This window comes from Mobula birostris, chromosome 11 (assembly GCF_030028105.1).
Source record: "Mobula birostris isolate sMobBir1 chromosome 11, sMobBir1.hap1, whole genome shotgun sequence".
Lineage (NCBI taxonomy): Eukaryota > Metazoa > Chordata > Chondrichthyes > Myliobatiformes > Myliobatidae > Mobula > Mobula birostris.
The window spans coordinates 100,104,603-100,124,942 of NC_092380.1; the positions used below are offsets into that span (position 1 = coordinate 100,104,603).

General features: G+C 42.3%; 1 protein-coding gene across 2 annotated transcripts in view; it reads right to left on the reverse strand.

Moving 5' to 3' along the window:
- The window catches only part of zdhhc13 (zinc finger DHHC-type palmitoyltransferase 13), a 67,973-nt gene extending 59,429 nt beyond the window's left edge, over positions 1 to 8,544 (reverse strand). For both annotated transcript variants that reach the window (XM_072272761.1, XM_072272760.1), the window contains exon 1: positions 8,449 to 8,544. In XM_072272761.1, the coding sequence (XP_072128862.1) occupies positions 8,449 to 8,478 (30 nt within the window). In that variant the 5' untranslated portion in view covers positions 8,479 to 8,544. The remainder of the gene's footprint in view (positions 1 to 8,448) is intronic.
- Positions 8,545 to 20,340: the final 11,796 nt, after the last annotated feature.

Genomic DNA, 20,340 nt, shown 5'->3' on the forward strand with positions numbered 1-20,340 from the left:
TAACACACCATCCTCAGTGTGCTCTGCACTGTCTTCCCAATTCTGGTAAGTGATATTACACTGTACATACATTATTTCTACTTTATATAGGCTGTGTATTTTTATGTGTTATTTGCTATGATTTGGCAGCTTCATAGCTTGAAGATTACTGGACAGAGTGTTTTTGCCAACAACGTTTGCGTGAGATTTTCTGCCGAGAGCGCTTGCACCGTGTTTCTGTCAAGAGTGCTTGCGTGAGATTTTCGCTACGGAGAACAGTGCAGGCAATGATTGTGGAAAAGTATTTCTACTTTATGTAGGCTGTGTATTTATCATATCATTCCTGCTTTTACTATATGTTACTGTTATTTTAGGTTTTATGTGTTATTTGGCATGATTTGGTAGGTCATTTTTGGGGTCTGCGAACGCTCACAAATTTTTTCCATATAAATAAATGGTAATTGCTTCTTCGCTTTACAACGTTCTGGATTACCAACCATTTCATAGGGACGCTCTACCTTCGGATGGCGGGGGAAACCTGTATCTGTATTCCCAGATCCCTCTGTTCTATTGCACTCCTCAGTGCCTTACCATTTACCCTGTATGTTCTACCTTGATTTGTTCTTCCAAAGTGCAATACCTCACACTTGTCTGTATTAAACTCCATCTGCCATTTTTCAGCCCATTTTTCCAGCTGGCCTAAATTCCTCTGCAAGCCTTCCTTACTGTCCACTACACCTCCAATCTTTGTATCATCAGCAAATTTGCTGATCCAATTTACCACATTATCATCCAGATCATTGATATAGATGACAAATAACAATGGACCCAGCACTGATCCCTGTGGCTCACCAGTAGTCACAGGCCTCCACTCAGAGAAGCAATCCTCCACTACCATTCTCTGGCTTCTTCAATTGAGCCAATGTCTAATCCAATTTACAACCTCTCCATGTATACCTAGCGAATGTATCTTCCTAACTAACCTCCCATGCGGGACCTTGTCGAAGGCCTTACTGAAGTCCATGTAGACAACATCCACTGCCTTCCCTTCATCCACTTTCCTGGTAACCTCCTCGAAAAACTCTAAAAGATTGGTTAAACATGACCTACCACAACACACAAAGCTATGTTGACTCTCCCTAATAAGTCCCTGTCTATCCAAATACTTGTAGATCCTATCACTTAGTACTCCCTCCAATAATTTACCTACTACCGACGTCAAACTTACCAGCCTATACTATCCCGGATTACTTTTAGAGCCTTTCTTAAACAGCGGAACAACATGAGCTATCTTCTAATCCTCCAGCACCTCACCTGTAGATACCGACATTTTAAATATATCTGCCAGGGCCCCTGAAATTTCAACACAAGTCTCTTTCAAGGTCCGAGGGAATACCCTGTCAGGTCCTGGGGATTTATCTACTCTGATTTGCCTCAAGATAGCAAGCACCTCCTCCTCTTCAATCTGTATAGGTTCCATGACCTCACGACTTGTTTGCCTTATTTCCATTGACTCCATGCCAGTTCCTTAGTAAATACAGATGCAAAAAACCCATTTAAGATCTCCCCCATTTCTTTTGGTTCCATACATAGCCGACCACTCTGATCTTCAAGAGGACCAATTTTATCCCTTACTATCCTTTTGCTCTCAATATACCTGTAGAAGCTCTTTGAATTATCCTTCACCTTGACTGCCAAAGCAACCTTATGTCTTCTTTTAGCCTTCCTGATTTCTTCCTTAAGTTTTTTTTTGCACTTTTTATACTCCTCAAGCACCTTATTTGCTCCCTGTTTCCTGTACATGTCATACATCTCTCTCTTCTTCTTTATCAGAGTTCCAATATCCCTTGAGAACCAAGGTTCCTTATTCTTATTCACTTTGCCTTTAATCCTGACAGGAACATACAAATTCTGCACTCTCAAAATTTCTCCTTTGAAGGCCTCCCACTTATCAATCACATCATTGTCAGAGAACAACCTGTACCAATCCACACTTTTTAGATCCTTTCTCATTTCTTCAAATTTGGCCTTCTTCCAGTTTAGAACCTCAACCCAAGGACCAGATCTATCTTTATCCATGACCAAGGTAAAAGTAATGGTGTTATGATCACTGGAACCAAAGTGTTCCCCTACACACACTTCCATCACTTGTCCTAACTCATTTCCTAATGGGAGATCTAATATTGCATCTCTCCAGTTGGTATCTCTGTATATTGATTTAGAAAACTTTCCTGAACACATTTTACAAACTCTAACCCATCTAGACCTTTAACAGTGTGAGTCCCAATCAATATGTGGAAAATTAAAATCCCCTATCACAACTTTATGTTTCCTGCAGTTGTCTGCAATCTCTCTGCAGATTTGCACCTCCAATTCTTGCTATTGGGTGGTCTATAATAGAACCTCATTAATGTGGTCATACCTTTCTTGTTTCTCAGCTTCACCCATATGGCCTTGGTAGCCAAGCCCTCTGATCTCTCCTGCCTGAGCACTGCTGTAACAGCAATGCCCCCCACCCTTTATTCCTCTGCCTCTATCATGCCTGAAACATCAGAACCCTGGAACATTAAGCTGCCAGTCCTGCCTCTCCTGTAGCCAAGTTTCACTAATGGCTATAATGTCGTAATTCTATGTGTCAATCCACGTATGCATTTCTAAATAACAATAAAAGAGGACTGAGTGTTCTCATAATCTAATCTAATCTAATTTATAATCAGGGGTGCAGTGCTGCTGGAGCTCACCAGAGCACCACTCCGGCACCCCTGTAAAAATAAGTCAAAATAAACAAGCGGGGAATTTAACAGCGGCTGCATATTAAATAGAGGGAATTTTACTGAAGCGGGGGTTGCGGAGAGGGGTGGTGGCTGGTGGGGAAAATACCACTAATAACTTTAGGATATTTGATCATTTTTGGTGAAATCCTGGAGCTGTGACTGTTTTTTATTTAGGTATTTGTGAAATTCCTCCTTGCTCGACCCGTTGTCCCAGCATACCTTGCTGTAACCTCCCGCCATTTCACAGATCCTCAGTCTCTGCAGCATTCGTTGTTTGAGCATTGTTCGCCAAGAAAATATATACCATATAACAATTACAGCACGGAAACAGGCCATCTTGGCCCTTCTAGTCCGTGCTGAACTCTTACTCTCACCTAGTCTCACCGACCTGCACTCAGCCCATAACCCTCCATTCCTTTCCTGTCCATATATCTATCCAATTTAACTTTAAATGACAATATCGAATCTGCCTCAACCACTTCTGCTGGAAGCTCATTCCACATAGCTACCACTCTCTGAGTAAAGAAGTTCCCCCTCATGTTACCCCTAAGCTTTTGCCCTTTAACTCTCAACTCATGTCCTCTTGTTTGAATCTCCCCCACTCTCAATGGAAAAAGCCTATCCACGTCAACTCTAGCTACTCCCCTCATAATTTTAAATACCTCTATCAAATCCCCCCTCAACCTTCTACGCTCCAAAGAATAAAGACCCAACTTGTTCAATCTTTCTCTGCAACTTAGGAGATGAAACCCAGGCAACATTCTAGTAAATCTCCTCTGTACTCTCTCTATTTTATTGACATCTTTCCTATAATTCGGTGACCAGAACTGTACACAATACTCCAGATTTGGCCTTACCAATGCCTTGTACAATTTCAACGTTACATCCCAACTCCTATACTCAATGCTCTGATTTATAAAGGCCAACATACCAAAAGCTTTCTTCATCACCCTATCCACGTGAGATTCCACCTTCAGGGAACTATGCACCGTTATTCCTAGATCCCTCTGTTCTACTGCATTCTTCAATGCCCTACCATTTACCATGTATGTCCTATTTTGATTAGTCCTACCAAAATGTAGCACCTCACATTTATCAGCATTAAACTCCACCTGCCATCTTTCAGCCCACTCTTCTAACTGGCCTAAATCTCTCTGCAAGCTTTGAAAACCTACTTCATTATCCACAACGCCACCTATCTTAGTATCATCTGCATACTTACTAATCCAATTTATCACCCCATCATCCAGATCATTAATATATATGACAAATAACATTGGACCCAGTACAGATCCCTGAGGCAAATCACTAGACACCGGCCTTCAATCTGACAAACAGTTATCCACCACTTCTTTCTGGCGTCTCCCATCCAGCCACTGCTGAATCCATTTTACTACTTCAATATTAATACCTAACGATTGAACCTTCCTAACTAACCTTCCATGTGGAACCTTGTCAAAGGCCTTACTGAAATCCATATGGACAACATCCACCACTTTACCCTCGTCAATTTTCCTAGTAATCTCTTCAAAAAATTCAGTAAGATATTTCAAACATGACTTTCCACACACAAATCCATGTTGACTGTTCCTAATCATACCCTGTCTATCCAGATAATTATATATACCATCTCTAAGAATACTTTGCATCAATTTACCCACCACTGACGTCAAACTCACAGGCCGATAATTGCTAGGTTTACTCTTAGAACCCTTTTTAAACAATGGAACAACATGAGCAATACGCCAATCCTCCGGCACCATCCCCGTTTCTAATAACATTTGAAATATTTCTGTCAGAGCCCCTGCTATTTCCACACTAACTTCCCTCAAGTCCTAGGTATATCCTGTCAGGACCCAGAGACTTATCCACTTTTATATTCCTTAAAAGCGCCAGTACTACTTCTTCTTTAATCATCATAGTTTCCATAACTACCCTACTTGTTTCCCTTACTTTACACAATTCAATATCCTTCTCCTTAGTGAATACCAAAGAAAAAAAATCGTTCAAAATCTCCCCCATCTTTTTTGGCTCCGCCCATAGCTGTCCACTCTGATTCTCTAAGGGACCAATTTTATCCCTGACTATTCTTTTGCTATTAATATAACTGTAGAAACCCTTTGGATTTATTTTCACTTTACTTGCCAAAGCAGCCTCATATCTTCTTTTAGTTTTTCTAATTTCTTTCTTAAGATTCTTTTTACATTCTTTATATTCCTCGAGCACCTCATTTACTCCAAGCTGCCTGTATTTATTGTAGACCCCTCTCTTTTTCCGACCAAGTTTCCAAAATCCCTTGAAAACCATGGCTCTCTCAAACTTTTAACCTTTCCTTTCAACCTAACAGGAACATAAAAATCCTGTACCCTCCAAATTTCACCTTTAAATGACCTCCATTTTTCTATTACATCCTTCCCATAAAACAAATTGTCCCAATCCACTCCTTCTAAATCCTTTCGCATCTCCTCAAAGTTAGCCTTTCTCCAATCAAAAATCTCAACCATGGGTCCAGTCCTATCCTTCTGCATAATTATATGAAACTAATGGTATTGTGATCACTGGACCCGAAGTGCTCCCCAGCACATACCTCTGTCACCTGCCCTATCTCATTCCCTAACAGAGATCCAACACTGCCCCTTCTCTAGTTGGTACCTCTATGTATTGCTGCAGAAAACTATCTTGCACACATTTTACAAACTCCAAACCATCCAGCCCTTTTACAGAATGGGCTTCTCAGTCAATGTGTGGAAAATTAAAATCTCCCACAATCACAACCTTGTGCTTGCTACAAATATCTGCTATCTCCTTACAAATTTGCTCCTCCAATTCTCGCTCCCCATTAGGTGGTCTATAATACACCCCTATAAGCATCACTACACCTTTCCTATTCCTCAATTCCACCCAAATAGCCTCCCTAGACGAGTCCTCTAATCTATCCTGCCAAAGCACCGCTGTTATATTTTCTTTGACAAGCAATGCAACATCTCCCCCTCTTGCCCCTCTGATTCTATCACATCTGAAGCAACGAATTCCTGGAATATTTAGTTGCCAATCACACCCCTCCTGCAATCATGTTTCACTAATAGCTACAACATCATATTTCCAGGTATCAATCCATGGTCTAAGCTCATCCACCTTTCTTACAATGCTCCTAAATAAAAATCTTAGATCTTTTGAAAAGTGGCATGTCGCTTGGCAAAGTGGGCCGTAAGGTCGGTAAGAGCACTGCATGGACTGAAAGGGCAACCTGGTACAAAAACTCTAGAAGCTCAAGAGGCAGTTGAAAAGGGGAAGTTTGGAAAAATTACCTTAACAAGCAACAACAAAATTGCCTCCATTAATTATCTAGTTTCTTACTAGTCTTATAAACAATTTGCAGCACTGTATGTTCACAGCAACATCTTTGCAAGGTTCTCAAACTTCTAAACCTTAAAGTATGTATAAATCTCTGCTAAGTGAAATGTGTGTCCTTGATAAAGATAACTGGCCTGCTGAAATACCGCCTAGTTATGGAGAAGCTGCAATATCATCTCTCTGTGAGAGGTTTAAGCTTTCTTCCTCCTCTGTAATAAATGTCTTCAGAGATTGTGTGGAGGATCGTGGACACCGCATCCCCGAAGATTACGTCCATTACTGAGCTGTTCACAAGTTATTCCTATTAGTACTGCTGAGTGTCAGAGAAGATTCAGTCACATGAACTTGATAATAACAACAACACGCTCAAGAATTCTCATGAATCATGTATCATCACTTATGTTTATTAAACTACACAGTCCTCCTCTAGTTCAGTGGAATCCTGAGCCATAGGTCACATCATGGCTGCGGTACCACAGATCAGCAGATGACACCAGGACAAGAATTGTTTCAGACCCCCAAACACATATTACACCTGACCCTTTGTGGAAATTATTGTGAAACTTCCCATTGGTGGCATTTGGTAAGTAGGTAATTACTTTTAAATTGGTAAAATACATGATTACCATCTTTTTCTTTACTTGCTTGATAATTATATTTTATGATAGTTACTGAGTGCAACCGTGTATTATTGAGTATTATATGTTTTATTGTACCAGCTATACACTGAAATGTAGTGATAGGCTATAATCTTGTTAATGTCTCACAAGTGTGAGGTGTTGCATTTTGGAAGGACAAATCAAGGTAGGACATACACAGTAAATGGTAGAGCACTGAGGAGTGCAGAGGAACAAAGAGATCTGGAAGTTCAGATACATAATTCCCTGAAAGTGGTGTCACAGGTGGACAGGGTTGTAAAGGTGGCTTCTGGCATTCTGGCATTCATAAATCAAAGTACTGAGTATAGGAGTTGGGATGTTATGGGAACATTGTACAAGACATTGGTGAGGCCAAATTTGGAGTATTGTACACAGTTCTGGTCACCTAACTATAGGAAGGATATCAGTAAGATTGAAAGAGTGCAGAGAAGATTTACTAGGATGTTGCTGGGTCTTCAGGAGTTGAGTTACAGCGTTAGGACTTTATTCCTTGAAGCGTAGAAGAATGAAGGGAGATTTGATAGAGGTTTACAAAATTATGAGGGGTATTGACAGAGTAAATGCGAGTAGGCTCTTTCCACTTAAAATAGGAGAGATAAATACGAGAGGACATGGCTTTAGGGTGAAAGGGGAAAGGTTTAGGGGGAACATTAGGGGGAAACTTCTTCACTCAGAGAGTGGTTGGAGTGTGGAACGAGCTGCCATCTGACGTGGTAAATGCAGGCTCACTCTTAAGTTTTAAGAATAAATTGGATAGGTACAAGGATGGGAGAGGTCTGGAGGGTTATGGCCTGGATACAGGTCAATGGGACTAGTGGAATAATGTTTCAACACAGACTGGAAAGGCCGAATGGTTCCATGACATTTCTGTGGAGCTCTGGAATTCAAATATTTCTTACATCTTGGTTTAGTGCTTGACAAGGAAGTTGGCAGTACATGAAATGAGCAGGTACACAAATTGGGTTTGACATAGATATAGATACTAAGAGAGAAATATAGAGGCGGGGGGGGGGGGAGGATATAGGAAATGGTAACAGCTCCAGCACCTAAAAAATTAGCCTGCACCCCTGTTTATCATTGTCAGTAATTTGAGAATTAGGACAAATGACACCTTGTTGGGGAAGTGAGTGCAGGAAGTACATTTGGTCGCCAGCCTCCAAGATTACAAACGGAGATTGAGAAATGATAAACTACCACCTTCAATTTCTCATACTTAATTTCTTACTTAAGATTCCCAAACCTATTAGCATCCACCGACACCCATCCTAAAAGTCAGTTCTCTTCCAAAGGTGCTCCCTCAATAATGCCAGTTCCCTCCCCTAATAGTCCATTCAAAATATCGCCCCTCAACAGCACTTTTAACCCATATACCAACCCCTATACCCCCGCCCTTTCTCTACTCCCCTGATCTCTTCCTACTTCCATTTCCTCCCAACCCAGCCCTTTCTCGCCCCGTCAGGCCTTACAGATTTCCCCGCTCCATCCCTGCAGATCTTCACCCTGTCACAACTCCCAACCCTTGGCTGTGGGTCTAACTTCATTTACCACCACCTTCGCTGTTCCGCGAGTGCCTCGTCACCCCGGAAGGGTCCATCACTCCTTGTTCACCCACAGACCCCTTCTCTCTACCCGCTCCCCGTCTCCATGGTACAGGAATGCGGGTTAGGGGCGCTGGTATTCACCTGACGGCCCCGATCGGGCCACTCCTCCATCGCCGGCCCTTCCGATTTCCTTCCACGCGCGACCCAGCGGCCCGTGGCCGTGTGCAGCGTTGTGCGTCACCGCGCACCGCCCACGTCTCCACGGCGACGGAAAGCGAGCGTGCCTCCGACTACCTGCACGGCGGTGCGGCGGCCCCGGAACCTGTATGCATCAATACCATGGCAGCCGCGTTGCCGCCGTCAGGTAAATTTGCCCCTCTCTTTGCAAAGCAAAAAAAAAGTTTATCAGCTTTTTTTCTGGAGGGCCAGTTTCAAATCTGAGGAGAAGACGCCAGACAAATGGGAAACCTGCCCCAATCAGCTAGTAGATAACTTGCTTTCCAACATAAATGTCTTCCCTCTTCCTTTGCAGTTCTGAGGAAGAGTCTGGGCCTGAATCGACTATTTATTCATTTCCATAGATGCTGCCTGCCCTGCTGAGATTGCCTAGTGTTTTGTGTGTGTTGCTTTGAATTTACACCAGCTGCAGACATTCTCTTGTTTAATAATTGCGCAGTGTTAGTCATATTACGCACTCCTAGAAACAGGCCCTTTGGTCCACCATATCTCTGCTGACCATTGGTATTAATCCTCTTTGCCAGAACTTAGTCCGTAGAATACCTTGGTGAGTCAAGTACTCATCGAGGCGTTTGGAATCATGGCACAGAAAATAGCCCTTCAGCCTAACATCCAAGGTGCCCTTATGAGTGAGTCCTCTTTACTCCTGTGTGGACCATTGTCCTCCAAACCTTCCCTACCCTCCAATCTGCCCCAGTCTCTTTTAAATGCTGTTATTGTACCTGCCTGCATCACAGTCTGGTATGGAAACACCAATGCCCTTGAATGGAAAATCCTACAAAAAGTATTGAATACAGCTCAGTCTATCACGGGTAAAGCCCTCCCCTCCATTAAGCACATCTACATGAAGCGTTGTTGCAGGAAAGCAATTTCCATCATCAGGGACCCCACCACACAGGTCATGCTCTCTTCTCACTGCTGCCATCAGGAAGAAGGTACAGGAGTCTCAGTACTCACACCACCAGGTTCAGGAACAGTTATTACCACTCAAGCATCAGGCTCTTGAACCAAAGGGGATAACTTCACTCAACTTCACTTGCCCCATCACTGAAATGTTCCCACAACCTATGGATTCACTTTCAAGGACTCTTATCGCATGTTCTTGATATTTATTGCTTATTTATTATTATTGTTATTTATTTCTTTTCATATTTGCAGAGTTTGTTCTCTTTTGCACATTGGTTGAATGCCCAGTTGGTGCAGTTTTTAATCGATTCTATTACAGTTATTATTCTATTATGGAGTTATTAGATATGCCCGCAAGAAAATGAATCTCAGGATTGTATATGGTGACATATATGTACTTAGATAATAAATTTACTTTGAACTTTGAATTTTGCCTCAACTATTTCCTCTGGCAATTTGTTCCATATATGCACCACTTTCTGTGTGAAGAAGTTGCCCCTCAGATCCATTGTCAACCGTTCTCCTCTCAGCTTAAACCTATGCCCTCTTAATGACATTTCTCCTCTAACAGGGTAACCAATACTTTAGACTTTCTTAAACCTTGTGTGACTCTCTGCTTCAACCACATGGGCAATATATTCCAGATTCCAATCACTCTCTTGGCGATAATGTTCTTCCTCAAGATCCCGCTAAACTTCTTATCCCCTTGCCTTTAGTCCTTTAGTTGAAGATACCTTCACTATGGCAAAAGTTTCCTTCTATCTACTTCTTCTACACCCCTGACAAATTTGTAGAACTTTATTAACACCTTCCTCAGCTTTTTCATCTCCTCAGAATGAAGTACTCCATTCCTGGAGAATCTCCTGTGCAATGTCTCTTGTGCTATCATATCCTTCCAAAAGTTCATCCCTGAAATAAAATCTAAACATTTTCCTTGAAGGATATGTCTCTTTAAAGAAGATGAAGTTTTACATCTGCCAGGGAATTAGCTAGAAATATGATTGCATTATGCACTACAGATCTCTAATCTGCAAGGCCTTTCTTTGTCAGAAGTCCTAACTACTATGCATTGCATGTACTTCCCTATCTTTTTCCATCCTATCTTTAAGTATCTGTTAATGACGGTGCTATTAACCTGAACTTACCTACCAACGTGGTGCTCACTGGAGTCCAAGTGGATATCTGATTAGCACTAATTGTGGGGTCGTAATTTTGAGAATATTATTTCTCATGTTGTCGCTCAACTGACACCGATGTTCCTTTGGAATTATTATGAATGAACTATATTTACATTGGAGTCTGTCTTTCCTCTGTATATTGTGACACCTTGTCCCAAACATGGGTGAAAGAATACATGGATGCTACCTGACCTGCTGAATTCATCCAGCATTTTGTGTGTGTTAAAAGAACCAAATTCCAGGCAGGAGGCAAGAATGACAGTCCATGTTATCAAGGCAACGTATAACCAAATGTGACACCAAGAAACCCCTGTATAATTTAGCTCACTGGCTATCAAGAGCAATGCACTCCAATGGTTAGAGTCATACCTTGTGCAAAGGAAGGTCATTATCATTGTTGAAGGTCAATCATCCCATTCCTAGAACATCACTGCAGGAATTGTTCTGTACCCAATCATCTTGAACTGCTTCATAGATTCATAAAGCATGGAAACAGGCCCTTCAAAAGTGGGCTCGCTGCCTATGGGGGACCTATAACATAATCCTATCAAAGTGACCTTGTTTCTAATATGGTCCCTTCGAAATAACCCCTCTAATGACCATTTCTACATACTCTTTCATCAGGAAGACAACGCCAACTCTTTTCTTACCCACACCTCTGTCACCCCTATGGCATCTGCATGCTGGAACAGTGAGCTGCCAGTTCTGTCCTTCCCTCAGCCATGTTTCTGTTTAGGTTTTGATATCCCAGTACGCAAAGCCAGTCCACACACTGAGGAAACCATTTTACCTCTTGCATTGAAGTAAGTGCAATTCAAACCTTTACTCTCCTTTTATTGTACATGGTTGGGAACATTGTCATATATGCCATTGTTCTACATTTTCACATCCTGACCAGCGTCATATTACACTCTGACCATGGTCTACTGAAGTCCTAGAATGGTGTAATCATACATGGACACAGGCACTTTGGCCCACCGTATTTATACTGATAGTAACCAGCCAGTTCCCAGCACCTGACTGTTGACGTCTGTACCACAGCATTTCAGGGTGTTTGTCTAACTACAGTGGATTCTAGTTAATTGGGACACAGGATCAGTACATTTTAGCCCAATTAAGCGAAGTGCCCCAATTAGCTGAAGTTTCATGGAAATTGTTTAAAAAGTATAAAAGAGACAAACTAACATTTAACTGAGGAACAAATGAAATACAGAACAAATTCAAACACTACCAAAACTATTACAGTACTACAAAACTGTGTATTAGTTCCTAATAGTTATTGACGGAGGAATTCATTCAATGTACACTGACAAGTTCTTTTGATTGACTGTAAATGAACAAAACCAGCACAGACAGCTAATGCAGATAATGGACTGCCTTCAAACAGTGCTTTTGTTGATTGCGTCCACCAAATCTTCATCTTAGTTGTAACATTCAAGATGATTGTCAACACCTTTGAATTCTTCATAGTTCCCAACTTGAGAAAGTAGTGAAATTATTTTATTCTCACTCCTGGCCATTTCTGGCATCGCCAAGCCTAAATGCTTGAAACCACAGTGAGCAAAATAATTCTCAATTGTCTTACAGTTCACTACTTGCCAACTATCAGTGACAAAAATCACTGGTTTTTGAACACAAACTCACAAGTGATGCTATTTAAAAACTGTTTTCTCTAAGCCTTTAGGCATGGTCTAATGTCTAATGGCTACATGACATGCACACAACTGACACTAGTCGGAAAATGTTTGGCAACAGTCTCCTGACCAATTAAGCTGCATAGTATCCCAAATAAACAAAGGGAATTCCGGCTACTTTCTTACTTTCCTAATTTTTTTTGTTCTTTAAGAGTTGTTCCAAATAGGCGGCTGCCATGATTAACTGCTGGCCCAGTTATACTTCTTAAATGTTGTGGAAGTGCCTGTCTTCACCGTTTCCTTTGGCAGTGCATTCGAGATTTCAATGATCCTGTGGTCATCGCTTTTTCCCTCAAATCTGCTGTAAATTTTCCACCCCTCATGTAAAAACAATGCCCTATTCTATGATAAAGCTACTTCAGTCTGGATGACTGAAATGGTACAGCCAGGAAAGAAAGTGACTTTATCCCTGCTCTTGTAATTGACATCAGTGAAAATGGAAAATGGTTAGCATCAATATAGATCAAGGGTCCACGGACCCTTTGCTTAATGGTATTGGTCCTTGGCAGAAAAAAAGATTAGGAACCCCTGCTGTAGATGATTGGACATTACAAGTATGGACAGTGCAAATCTTGAAGACTTTAGTCAGATCACATATGTAGATTCTATCAAACTCTGGTTAGACTACACATGGATATTGTGTTCAGTTCTAGTTGCCTTATGAATGTGGAATCTTTAGAGAGCAGGTAACCTCCAACCTCCAGCATTCTCTGTATGCCTAAGCACTATGAACCATAACTTTGGCAACAATGTGGTAAATAATGATTGTATTCTCACCATTCATAAGCCCAATAATGTCCAAGATTGCCTAACTGTATCATAAAGCTTTAACTACTGGACAAATGATGTTACTGCTCATGATTTGTACTGTTTGTTGCATCGAGATTTGGTTAAGAGTGAACACACCAGACGCAACAATCTGACCAGAAGGTTTTACGATTTTCAGAATGGATCGAACTGCGAACTCTGGTAGGGAAAAAGCTGGCAGTGTGTGCTTTTTAGTCAATTCTTTTTGGTGTTCGGACAGGGGGGTTATGTCAGCCTCTTGTTCCCCTGACTTAAGGCACCTAACGATCAAATGTAGACCATTCTATTTGCCTTGTGAGTTCTCATCCGTGATCCTGATGCAGCTTATATACCTCCAGTACTGATTATAAGCAAATACTTGTGAAACTGCTCGATGTCGGCTGCAGGCAAGAAACAGACCATCCCGACACATTTCAAATTATAGTCAGGTACTTCAACCAGGCCTGTTTGAAGGTCACCAGTTTGTAACCTGTTCTAACCTGTCCCAACACACTAGACTACTGCTACACCACAAAAAGGAATGCCTATCGTTTCCTTCACAGACTGCATTTTGGCAAGTCAGATCATTTCACTGCACTCCTACTACCTGCATACAGACAGAGCCTAAAGACAAGGTTCCAGAGATCAAGACAACTAAGAAGAGGTCATGGGAGACAGAGGAACTATTGCAGGATTGCCTTGAGTCATTGGATTGGCCATGTTCAAGCACTCATCTAAGGATCTGAATGACTACACCAGGGTTCTAATAGACTTCATTAAAACAGCTGTAGATGAGTGTGTCCCCACGAAATCGTTCAGCATTTACCCTAACTAGAAGCCCTGGATGAACCATGAAATCCAGAATTTGCTGAGGACCAGATCAGAGGCATTCAAGTCTGGAGAGAATGCTACAAGAAGTGCAGATATGATCTCCAGAAAGCCATTTCACGGGTGAAGTGGAGATTCTGGATTAGACTGGAGGGATGCTTGACAGCTGTGGCAGGGTTTGAATGCCGTAACCTTCTACAAAATTAAATCTAGTGACATGGTGGACAGCAAAGCTCAATGGGAGACAGCAGAGCTCAATGCCTTTTATGGTCACTTTGACCATCAGAACAGGGAAGAACCAACGCATATACCCATGCCTCCCAGTGATCCTTTGGTCTCAGTATCTGAAGATGACAGGCTGCCTTTAAGAGAGTGAATCTAAGGAAAGCAGCCAGTCTGGACGGAGTACCTGGCCAAGTACTGAAGACCCGTGCTGACCAAGTGGCTGGTGTGTTTACAGATATCTTTAACCTCTCACTCCGGCAGTGTGTGGTACCCACCTGCTTCAAGCAGGCTTCAATCATACCGGTGCTCAAGAGGAGCATGGTAACCTGCCTCAATGACTATCGCCCATTGGCAGTTGCATCCACAGTGTTGAAGTGTTTTGTGGGGTTCTGACTTCTGTTTGTTGCCAGAGGTCAATCCTGTATATTTGGGGGCATGTTCTGTGTGGCAGTTCCTCTACTGTAGCAAAGTTTTTCCTCGATTTTAGGTGGTTGGAAACTGGCACCTAGTGATGGAGGACTTCAGGCTTCCATACCTCCTGTTCAATGGTTAACTGAGAAGATGGCATGGTCCAGGTTGCGAGGATCTTTGTTGCCTTCTTGAGGCAGTGCCTTCTATATATACACTGTATAACCAGTAGTGAGGAGTGATGTTCCTTTGTTAATGCTGGGTCAAAATGTTAGAATTCCCAACCTAACAACATGGTGTTGTAGTTTCTGAGGAGGATCGATCAATCACTTTGTCAAGGGCAGGAGACAGCACAGTTGTCTGATCACTCCTGACCTCTGGTGGTGTATATGTGGAACTTGCATATTTTCCCTCTGGCTGTATGGATTTCCAACAGGCACTCAAGCTTTCTCCCAGAAACCAAGGATGAGAGGTTAGTGAATTGACAAGCCACTGTAAATTACCCCATGTATAGGTGAAGTAACATCCAGGGAAAACTGATGGGAATAAAATAGGATTTGTGTAGGATAGTTTAGGAATTTGTATAAAAGTTCAAAGTAAAATTTATTATCAGAGTACATACATGTCACCATTTACCACCCTGAGATTCTTCTTCTTGTGCGCATACTCAGCAAATCTACAGAATCATAACTGTAAATAGGATCAATGAAAGAGCATAGAAGACAACAAACTGTCAAAATGCTGCAATGAATAAATAACAAGAAGGGCCAAAAGGCCTGTTTCTGTGCTGTAGTTTCTATGGTTTCTATGGTTTCAAGAGCATGAAATAAAAAGATAAAGAATCCTTAAAGTGAGATCATTGATTGTGGGAACATCGCAATAGATGAATGTAATTATCTTCTTTTGTTCAAGAGTCTGATGGTTGAGGTATATGAGCTGTTCTTGAACTGATGGTGTGAGTCCTGAGGCACTTGTAACTTCCGCCAGATGGCAGCAGTGAGAAAAGAGCATGTATGCTTGATAATTGACATTGACTCAGTGGTGTGTAAACCTGCACACATCCTGCGTGACTACGCCTCTAAATCCCAAGTACAGAATAATCTCTGTCATATTCATCTTCGAACTGCAGACAAAGCCCTTCATAAAGACATCAGTGAAAAGACATTGCAATACTGAAGTTCATGAAATTGGTACTACTCATTCAGGCTGTCTTTATCATGTGATAAAAACAGATTCTATGTCAGAGAAAATATGAACTGCAATGGAAAACAGGAGACTTACATAAATAGTATATGTGGGCTACTGGAGCAAAAAGAACAGAGCACAGTGTATGAGACTTCAGCTTCAGCATCACTTAAAGGAGACTTGTCTAAGCTTTCCCAACCCATTGTGTTCAGTGCTGAGATTACCATAGTCAGGTCTCTTTACATATACTTTCAGATCCTCAGTCGTCCCCATGCTGTGTCCTTTACCCACCAAATGCCAACCTGATTCCTTCTCTATCAGCTGACCTGATCTCTCAAGTCACTTCTTATTGTCATTTTGACCATAACTGCTGGTACAGTACACAGTAAAAATGAGACAATGTTTTTCAGGACCGTGGTGTTACATGAAACAATACAAAAACTACACTGAACTATGTAAAAAAAGCACAAAAACTGCACTAGACTACAGACCTACCCAGGACTGCATAAAGTGCACAAAACAGGGCAGGCATTACAATAAATAATATACAAGACAATAGGCACAGTAGAGGGCAGTAGGTTGGTGTCAGTCCAGGCTCTGGGTATTGAAGAGTCTGATGGCTTGGGGGAAGAAACTGTTACATAGTCTGGTCGTGAGAGCCCGAATGCTTCGGTGCCTTTTGCCAGATAGCAGGAGGGAGAAGAGTTTGTATGAGGGGTGCGTGGGGTCCTTCATAATGCTGTTTGCTTTACGGATGCAGCGTGTGGTGTAAATGTCTGTAATAGTGGGAAGAGAGACCCCGATGATCTCAGCTGAGATCACTATCCGCTGCAGGGTCTTGCGATCTGAGATGGTGCAATTTCCGAACCAGGCAGTGATGCAGCTGCTCAGGATTGCTCTCAATACAACCTCTATAGAATGAAAGGTGGGGGAGTAGCATTGCTTGTTAGGGAAAATATTACAGCAGTGCTCAGGCAGGACAGATTAGAGGGCTTGTCTACTGAGTCCTTATGGGTGGAGCTGAGAAACAGGAAAGGTATGGCCACATTAGTGGGATTGTATTACAGACCACCCAATGGTCAACGAGACTTGGAACAGCAAATCTGCAGAGAGATAGCAGGCAACTGCAGGAAACATAAAGTTGTGGTGGTAGGCGATTTTAATTTTCCATACATTGATTGGGACTCCCATACTGTTAGGGGTCTAGATGGTTTAGAGTTTGTAAAATGTGTTCAGGAAAGTTTTCTAAATCAGTATATAGAGGGACCAACTAGAGGGGATGCAATATTGGATCTCCTGTTAGGAAACGAATTAGAGCAAGTGACAGAAGTCTGTGTAGGGGAGCACTTTGGTTCAGTGATCATAACACCATTAGTTTCAATTTGATCATGGACAAGGATAGATCTGGTCCTAGGGTTGAGGTTCTGAACTGGAAGAAGGCCAAATTTGAAGAAATGAGAAAGGATCTAAAAAGCATGGATTGGGACAGGTTGTTCTCTGGCAAAGATGTAGGTTCTCTGGTAGGTGGGAAGCCTTCAAAGGGGAAATTTTGAGAGTGCAGAGTTTGTATGTTCCTGTCAGGATTAAAGGCAAATTGAATAGGAATAAGGAACCTTGGTTCTCAAGGGATATTGCAACTCTGATAGGGAGTTGTATGAAATGTATAGGAAACAGGGGGTAAATCAGGTGCTTGAGGAGTATAAGAAGTGCAAGAAAATACTTAAGAAAGAAATCAGGAGGGCTAAAAGAAGACATGAGGTTGCCTTGGCAGTCAAAGTGAAGGATAATCCAAAGAGCTTTTACAAGTATATTAAGAGCAAAAGGATTGTAAGGGATAAAATTGGTCCTCTTGAAGATCAGAGTGGTCGGCTTTGTGCGGAACCAAAGGAAATGGGGGAGATCTTAAATAGGTTTTTTGCGTCTGTATTTACTAAGGAAGCTGGCATGAAATCTATGGAATTGAGGGAATCAAGTAGTGAGACCATGGAAACTGTACAAATTGAAAAGGAAGAGGTGCTTGCTGTCTTGAGGAAAATTAAAGTGGATAAATCCCCGGGACCTGATAGAGTGTTCCCTCGGACCTTGAAGGAGACTAGTGTTGAAATTGCGGGGGCCCTGGCAGAAATATTTAAAATGTCGCTGTCTATGGGTGAAGTGCCGGAGGATTGGAGAGTGGCTCATGTTGTTCCGTTGTTTAAAAAAGGATCGAAAAGTAATCCGGGAAATTATAGGCCGGTGAGTTTAACGTCAGTAGTAGGTAAGTTATTGGAGGGAGTACTAAGAGACAGAATCTACAAGCATTTGGATAGACAGGGGCTTACTAGGGAGAGTCAACATGGCTTTGTGTGTGGTAGGTCATGTTTGACCAATCTGTTGGAGTTTTCGAGGAGGTTACCAGGAAAGTGGATGAAGGGAAGGCAGTGGATATTGTCTACGTGGACTTCAGTAAGGCCTTTGACAAGGTCCCGCATGGGAGGTTAGTTAGGAAAATTCAGTCGCTAGGTATACATGGAGAGGTGGTAAATTGGATTAGACATTGGCTCGAAGGAAGAAGCCAGAGAGTGGTGGTAGAGAATTGCTTCTCTGAGTGGAGGCCTGTGACTAGTGGTGTGCCACAGGGATCAGTGCTGGGTCCATTGTTATTTGTCATCTATATCAATGATCTGGATGATAATGTGGTAAATTGGATCAGCAAGTTTGCTGATGATACAAAGATTGGAGGTGTAGTAGACAGTGAGGAAGGTTTTCAGAGCCTGCAGAGGGACTTGGACCAGCTGGAAAAATGGGCTGAAAAATGGCAGATGGAGTTTAATACTGACAAGTGTGAGGTATTGCACGTTGGAAGGACAAACCAACATAGAACATACAGGGTTAATGGTAAGGCACTGAGGAGTGCAGTGGAACAGAGGGATCTGGGAATACAGATACAAAATTCCCTGAAAGTGTCGTCACAGGTAGATAGGGTCGTAAAGAGAGCTTTTGGTGCATTGGCCTTTATTAATCGAAGTATTGAGTATAAGAGCTGGAATGTTATGATGAGGTTGTATAAGGCATTGGTGAGGCCGAATCTGGAGTACTGTGTTCAGTTTTGGTCACCAAATTACAGGAAGGATATAAGTAAGGTTGAAAGAGTGCAGAGAAGGTTTACAAGGATGTTGCCAGGACTTGAGAAACTCAGTTACAGAGAAAGGTTGAATAGGTTAGGACTTTATTCCCTGCAGCGTAGAAGAATGAGGGGAGATTTGATAGAGGTATATAAAATTATGATGGGTATAGATAGAGTGAATGCAAGCAGGCTTTTTCCACTGAGGCAAGGGGAGAAAAAAACCAGAGGACATGGGTTAAGGGTGAGGGGGGAAAAGTTTAAAGGGAACATTAGGGGGGGGCTTCTTCACACAGAGAGTGGTGGGAGTCTGGAATGAGCTGCCAGACGGGGTGGTAAATGCAGGTTCTTTTTTAACATTTAAGAATAAATTGGACAGATACATGGATGGGAGGTGTATGGAGGGATATGGTCTGTGTGCAGGTCAGTGGGACTAGGCAGAAAATGGTTCGACACAGCCAAGAAGGGCCAAAGGGCCTGTTTCTGTGCTGTAGGTTCTATGGTTCTATGGTGAGGATGGGGGGTGGGAGATGGACTTTTCTCAGCCTTCGCAGAAAGTAGAGACACTGCTGGGCTTTCTTTGCTATGGAGCTGGTGTTGAGGGACCGGGTAAGATTCTCCACCAGGTGAACACCAAGAAATTTGGTGCTCTTAACGATCCCTACGGAGGAGTCATTGATGTTCAGTGGAGAGTGGTCGCTCCGTGTCCTCCTGAAGTCAACAACCATCTTTTTTGTTTTATTGAGATTCAGAGATAGGCCTCCTCACTGTATGCTGACTGATCGTTTTTGCTGATGAGACCCACCATGGTCGTGTCATTGGCGAACTTGATGATGTGGTTCGAGCTGTGTGTTGCAGCACAGTTGTGGGTCAGTAGAGTGAACAGCAGTGGACTGATCACACAGCCCTGGGGCAATTTACCAATCTATTATCCTCCAACTATCAATTATCTACCAAATACTGATCCTCACTCACCAATTGACTCTCTGAAATAAGGCAACCTCCCCCAACTGACCAGCAATCTCCTCTCATTATAAAGCATCTGAACCTTCTTATTCAGTTAACCCTAACATCTTTTCCCAACATCAATCTTTGTACTGTTTACAAACCACCCCTACCTCTCTGCTCAACTTTTTGTGATTCTTACCCAAACATGCCATGTCCAACACCCAAACTTACAGTATGTCTTCCAGATCCACCACGCCAAGGGGCACCTGGCCAGAAAAGAGTTTACATTTCTAGTCAAGAATCAGGTGGGGAAAGTTTGTGAAAATCAACCAAAAAGACTGCAGGTACTGAAAAGCTGAAATAAAACACTATGCACTGAGTTAGTCCTGACGAAAGGTCTCAGCCTGAAACATCGATTGCACCTCTTCCTAGAGATGCTGCCTGGCCTGCTGCGTTCACCAGCAACTTTGATGTGTGTTGCTTGAATTTCCAGCATCTGCAGAATTCCTGTTGTATGCACTGGAAATATTCAGCA